The sequence below is a fragment of the Sorex fumeus genome, unplaced genomic scaffold (genome assembly GCF_029834395.1).
Source record: "Sorex fumeus unplaced genomic scaffold, SorFum_2.1 ptg000110l, whole genome shotgun sequence".
Taxonomy (NCBI): domain Eukaryota; kingdom Metazoa; phylum Chordata; class Mammalia; order Eulipotyphla; family Soricidae; genus Sorex; species Sorex fumeus.
The window spans coordinates 2,154,398-2,159,396 of NW_026606167.1; the positions used below are offsets into that span (position 1 = coordinate 2,154,398).

The following is a 4,999-nucleotide window of genomic DNA, read 5'->3' on the forward strand; positions in this document are numbered from 1 at the left end:
GGTCTGGGGGGCTGCCACAAGCGCCTCCTGGGGCCACCTGCCTCACAGCGGACACAGTGTGCGCTTCGCAGGGGACATTAATGAACACCCCGCAGCCCTTCGGTGCCCCCCTCACCTCACTCTGCCAGCAGCCGGCTCTGGAGACAGCACGGGCGGCGGGGGTGGGGACGGTCACTCTGAACCAGTAATGGGGGCTGAGTAGTGGCACCATGGTACTGATTACCTCCTGCCTCTTAATGGACACGGCTGAGAGGCTGGTGGAAGGGGTGTCACGTGGTGTGGGGGGCACAGACAGGGCTGGAGCGTGTGTGGGGGCAGGGCGGCTGGCGGTCCTGCCGCTGGCTCCCATGGGGATCAGTGAGATACCTGGGGATACTTCTGTCCAGGGTGCTGGACACAGGACTCAGGACACAGGACTCAGACTGGTCATGTGGAGAGAGAGGTGGAGGTTCTGTGGCCACAGCCCCAGGCCGGGCCTGCTGCCCTGACACTGTGTAGATGCTGGGCAGTGGGGACACAGTGGCTGGCACAGATGGCCAGTGCATGGCCACAGGGGAGGCACAGGCCCAAAGCGGGGTGTGGGAGGGAAGTGGGCTTTATTGGGCGTGGGCTCACTCATAGCCAGAGAGCTGCAGCACGGTGGGATAGTGCGCACGGTGCGCCAGGCACTGCTGCCGGTCAATGGCCAGGCTGTTGATCTTGACGGCCACGTCCTTCTCCAGGGCCATGCGTGTGTGTTCCAGGTCACGGAGGCACTGCTCTGCCTCCAGGAGCTTCTCCTTCAGGGCTGCTAAGGACACGTTCAGCTCCTCCACCTCGCTTGTCAGCCTGGGGTGGGGATGGACAGGAGGGAGCAGGGGCCATGCCCCACCCAAAGGGCCATCCACTGGGGTCCACGGAGGGTGCCGCGACCTTGGCCCCTGGGGGGGGGGCTCATAACCTTGGCCCGAGATGGCGGGAGTGACCCATTTTGTCCTGGCCTTGCAAGCAGGACAGGCCCGCTGGACAGTGAGGAGGGACTGGCAGGGGCCAGGGTGGGTATGCTGGGAAGGCCCTGGGCACAGGACCCCTCTGCTGTTTTTTTAATTACTTTGCGAGCCACACCCATCAATGCTAAGGGCTTACTCCTGGCTCTGTGCTCAGTGGCCGCCAGGGTAACACATAGCGTGCTGGTCAGGACAGAAGGGTTGGCCTTGTGCCAGGCATACCTTCCCGCTGAACCATCTCTCCAGCCCCCGCACAGAAATCCCTCAGGACAAGGACAGGTCTCCTAGTCAGGAGCATGAAGTCAGGAGGTGGGTGCAGGGCGCTGTGGCCTGGGGAGCTCAAAACTTCATCACCTGCGGGGCCACGGTGTCCGGGGTGGGTGTGGGTGTGGGGGGGAGGTGCGGGCGCACCTGGACTGGGCGATGTCTCGGCACAGCTCCACGTTGGGCCGCTGGGAGCGCTGGTACAGGCGGGTCTGGGCCACCTTCAGCGGCGCCTCCTTGTCCTTGATGGCCTGCTTCAGCAGCGCCACGTTGTGCTCCTGCTCTGTGATCTCCCGCAGCGTCTAGGGGGCGTCAAGGGGGCGTCCGGGGTCCCTCTGGGCTATGGACACCCCGCCCCGCCGCTCGGGTGCGGCCGCGGCCACCCGCGGGGCACGCCGGGCAGGCGAGGCCTGTGGAAGGCGGGGACGTGTGGGCGTGGTCTCTGCGGTGGGTGTGGCCTTGATTGGTGGGCGTGGTCTAAGATCGTGTGTGGCCTTAGCTGGTGGTGTGGGCGTGGTCGTTGGGGCGTGGTCCAGGCTGTTGGGTGTGGCCTTAGCTGGTGGTGTGGCATTGTGTGGGCGTGGTCTGGGCGGCCCGGGTCAGGCCCCACCTTGTGCAGGTGAAACTCCAGCTTGTGACGCGCGTCCTCCAGCTCCTCGCAGCGGCGCTCGAAGGCCAGGTTCACGGCGTCGCACTGCAGCCGCAGGTCCTCGGCCGTGTCCTTCAGGATGTTGTCGATGAGCGCCCGCAGGCTGACCGTGGCCAGACGCTCGCGGTCGGCGCGTTGCAGGATTTCCCGGTTGAATCTGTCCCAAGTCTCGGGCGTGGAGGCGCTGCGGGCGGAAAGAGGGCGGGTGAGGAGGGTCGCGGCCCCTCCGAGACCCGGTGCCTGTCTGCACTGCGCCCGCCCGGCACGTCAGTCTCCGCCCTGCGCCGCCCGTGCAGCGCGTCCAGGGGCAGCAGGCCGGAGTCACAGCCGCGCGGTACCCCGCGCCCCCGCGCCCCCAGCGCCCCCGCCGTCTCAGCGCTCCTCGCCGTCCCCGCGGCCCCGCGCCCCCGCCGTCCCCGCGCCCCCGCGACCTCGCCACGCGGTGACCCGCCCCTGCCGCCCCCGCGCCCCGCGTCCCTACCCCGCGCCCCCGCCGTCCCGGCGCCCTCCCGCCGCCCCAGCCACCACTGTCGCCCCGGCGCCCCCCCCCCCGCCGCCTCCACCGTCCCCGTCCCCTGTCCCTACTGCCCTGCAGGCCCAGTGCCCCTCAGGGATGTGATGATCATCACCCACCAAACCCAGAAGACCCCTGCCAACAAAAAGACCCTTGGGGCAGTGGGGGCCGTGTCCAACGAAGCCCGCCCACCTCTCCTCGTAGGCCAGCGAGTGCGGGTGGAACTGGATGTCGATGCTGTCATTGTGATAGCGAGAGCACTTGTCGTCGATATTGTAGGACTCCACCTTGTCCGACCAGTTGATCTCACAGGTCTCTTTCTGCTGCCGGTTCTCCCTGGAGTGCAGGTGACCCCCAGGCACAGGGAGGCAGAGTGCACACCCTTTCACAGACCAGCTGGACCACCCCCATCCCCAGACCCTTGCCCCCCCACCACGCGGGAGCCAGCTGCAGGTAGGGTCCCATCACCCTGCTGTGCTGCCCAGGCTGGCTCTCCGTGGGTATGAGTCCTTCCTCGGCCTGGCCACACACCGGATCTGGTTCACCGCCTGCACAATGGTCCTCTTCAGGAGCTCCTGGACGTTCCGGATAAGCTCGGCCTCCTGGGGGGAACCCAAGCTGTGAGGGGTCCCCCCTCTCCCTTTAGCCCTCGGCCTGAGAAGAGCCCACGGCAATGTCCTGGCCACAGGTGGATGTGGAGGCCGCTTACTGGTGGCTGTGGAAAGTCCTCCTGTGGCCCTGGGCTTTCCCCATCCCTCAGAGCACACCTCACCATGGGGCCTCCCTCCCTGCTGTGGTGTCTGGGCCCTGGGGGAGGGGCCATTCCAGGACACAGAGCTGCCTCATGGTGGTCCTCGTCTCCCCTTCCTGTGAGTCTGGTACCAACAGCAGGTGACTCGGCTGCACGGCAAACAGGTGCCAGCAAGATCTGCCCCAACAGGGCCCTGGGGCCCCCAGCACCCTAGGCAGCCCTCTGCGAGGGGACCTGTTGGGCCTCTCCCTGCTTCAGAGGCTCTGATCACCCCCTCCTCAGCAGATGTCCTTGGTGTCACTCCCGCTGTGGGCCCAGAGGTGGCACTTTGTTGCCCTGGACATGGGCCTGTCATAGTCCATGGACTTGGGGCAGGTCCAGGCCCTCACAGCACTCAATCCCGCATTCTGGGCCACACCCTGCTCAGGGAACACCTGAGCCCATGGCTGGTGGCAGGTTAGAAGCACCACACCACATAAGAACTGCAGCTGCCCTGAGGCCGAACTCTGCTGGACCCCTGACACACAGACAAGACACTGGACCCCTGCGGCAGGACCTGGAGGGCACATCCTGGCACCCCTGAGCAGGACGGGGGATGCCCAGGGCCCTGAGCAGGACAGGGGGGGCACCCGGGGCCCTGAACAGGACAGGGGTCTTCCAGGAACCCTGAGCAGGACGGGGAATGCCTGGGACCCTGGGCAGGACGGGGGACACTGAGGCCTTGAGCTGGACAGGGGTTGCCCAGGACTCTGGGCAGGATGGGGGGGTGCCCGGGGCCCTGCGGCACCTTCAGCAGCTCCATCTCCACGGAATCGCGCACCAGGTCAGGGTGCTGGCGGCGCTCACGTCGCTGCAAGTTGTCGGTGGCAATGGAGAAGGGCACAGCCGAGGTGTCCAGCGCCCGCTCCAGCCGCCGCTTCTGGGCCAGCAGCAGGCGGGTCTCGGACACCAACTCGTCCACCTGCCGTTGCAGCTCCGACTTCCAGCTGTGCATGTCCTGCAGGCGGGCGCCCACCTTGCGCGTGGAGTCGTCCTGTGTGCGTCGTGCCAGCGCCTCCGTCTCGGATGCCAACTGGCGGCTCTCGTGGCGCTGCCGCTCCGACCCATCACGGTCGGCAAAGGCCTGGTAGAAGCGGGCATAGGTGTTCTGGTACCACTCGTCCATCAGGTACTTGGCGGTGCGGAAGCCGGCGGTGGCCAGGCCCGAGGATGTGTGGGCGCCCGTGTTGAGGGCCATGTCGTAGACCTTGGGGGGCAGCTCGCAGGCGGGAACTGTCTGAGGGGCCCTCTGCCTGGTCAGGAGCATGTCTGACTCCCCCACCAGGCAGAGCGAGGGCAGGCCAGAGGGCGTCAGGGAAGACTGGGGGGCCTCTGGGGCCACTGGGTGCCCAGAGCAGGCCATGGCTCATTCCTGACTCCCAGAGACTGTATTCAGGTAGAGGAGACTGTTGCTAGGCAACAGGGTTCCACCCTCCCCCAGTTCTCTTAAAGGGCCAGGCGAGCCCCAACGCAGGCCCCCACCCGCTCCCCAGAGCCACCATCCCGGGTCACAGCCTGGCTGCTGGGACAGCCAGATGCAGGCACCTGTGATCACGGAGGCTGGTCACTGCCCTGGCATCACAGTGTCCACTCTTGGTGTCTCTGCTGGGCTCACTAGAGGCTGAAGCGCCCGGCCAGCTCACCCTGAGGCCTGCTGCATGGGGAGTGTGGGGGTGGACGATTGGATGGGCCTCCTAGGAGTGCAGGGGTCCTTCCCTGCAGCTCACAGTGGACTTGAAGGCTGCCCGGGCCCCACCTCGCAGGAGCCTCGCTCGGCACTACCCAATCCGGCCGGT

At 66.7% G+C, this 4,999-nt stretch overlaps 1 protein-coding gene across 1 annotated transcript; it reads right to left on the minus strand.

Moving 5' to 3' along the window:
- Positions 1–607: 607 nt before the first annotated feature.
- TEKT4 (tektin 4) lies at positions 608–4,501 on the minus strand. The gene is made up of 6 exons (XM_056135233.1): positions 3,952–4,501; positions 2,945–3,015; positions 2,606–2,749; positions 1,861–2,083; positions 1,398–1,552; positions 608–828 (listed from the first exon to the last, which is right to left on the minus strand). The coding sequence occupies exons 1-6, from the start codon at positions 4,468–4,470 to the stop codon at positions 612–614; spliced, it is 1,329 nt and encodes a 442-aa protein (XP_055991208.1). The 5' UTR covers positions 4,471–4,501; the 3' UTR covers positions 608–611.
- Positions 4,502–4,999: the final 498 nt, after the last annotated feature.

Excerpts from the sequence above, each read along its gene's own strand:
- TEKT4 (XM_056135233.1), bottom strand. The coding sequence starts at position 4,470 with ATGCTCCTGACCAGGCAGAGGGCCCCTCAGACAGTTCCCGCCTGCGAG. Across the intron at positions 2,750-2,944 it reads CAGGCGGTGAACCAGATCCG|GGAGAACCGGCAGCAGAAAG; the intron begins GTGTGTGGCCAG and ends CCTGCACTCCAG. Across the intron at positions 2,084-2,605 it reads TCGCTGGCCTACGAGGAGAG|CGCCTCCACGCCCGAGACTT; the intron begins GTGGGCGGGCTT and ends TTCCGCCCGCAG.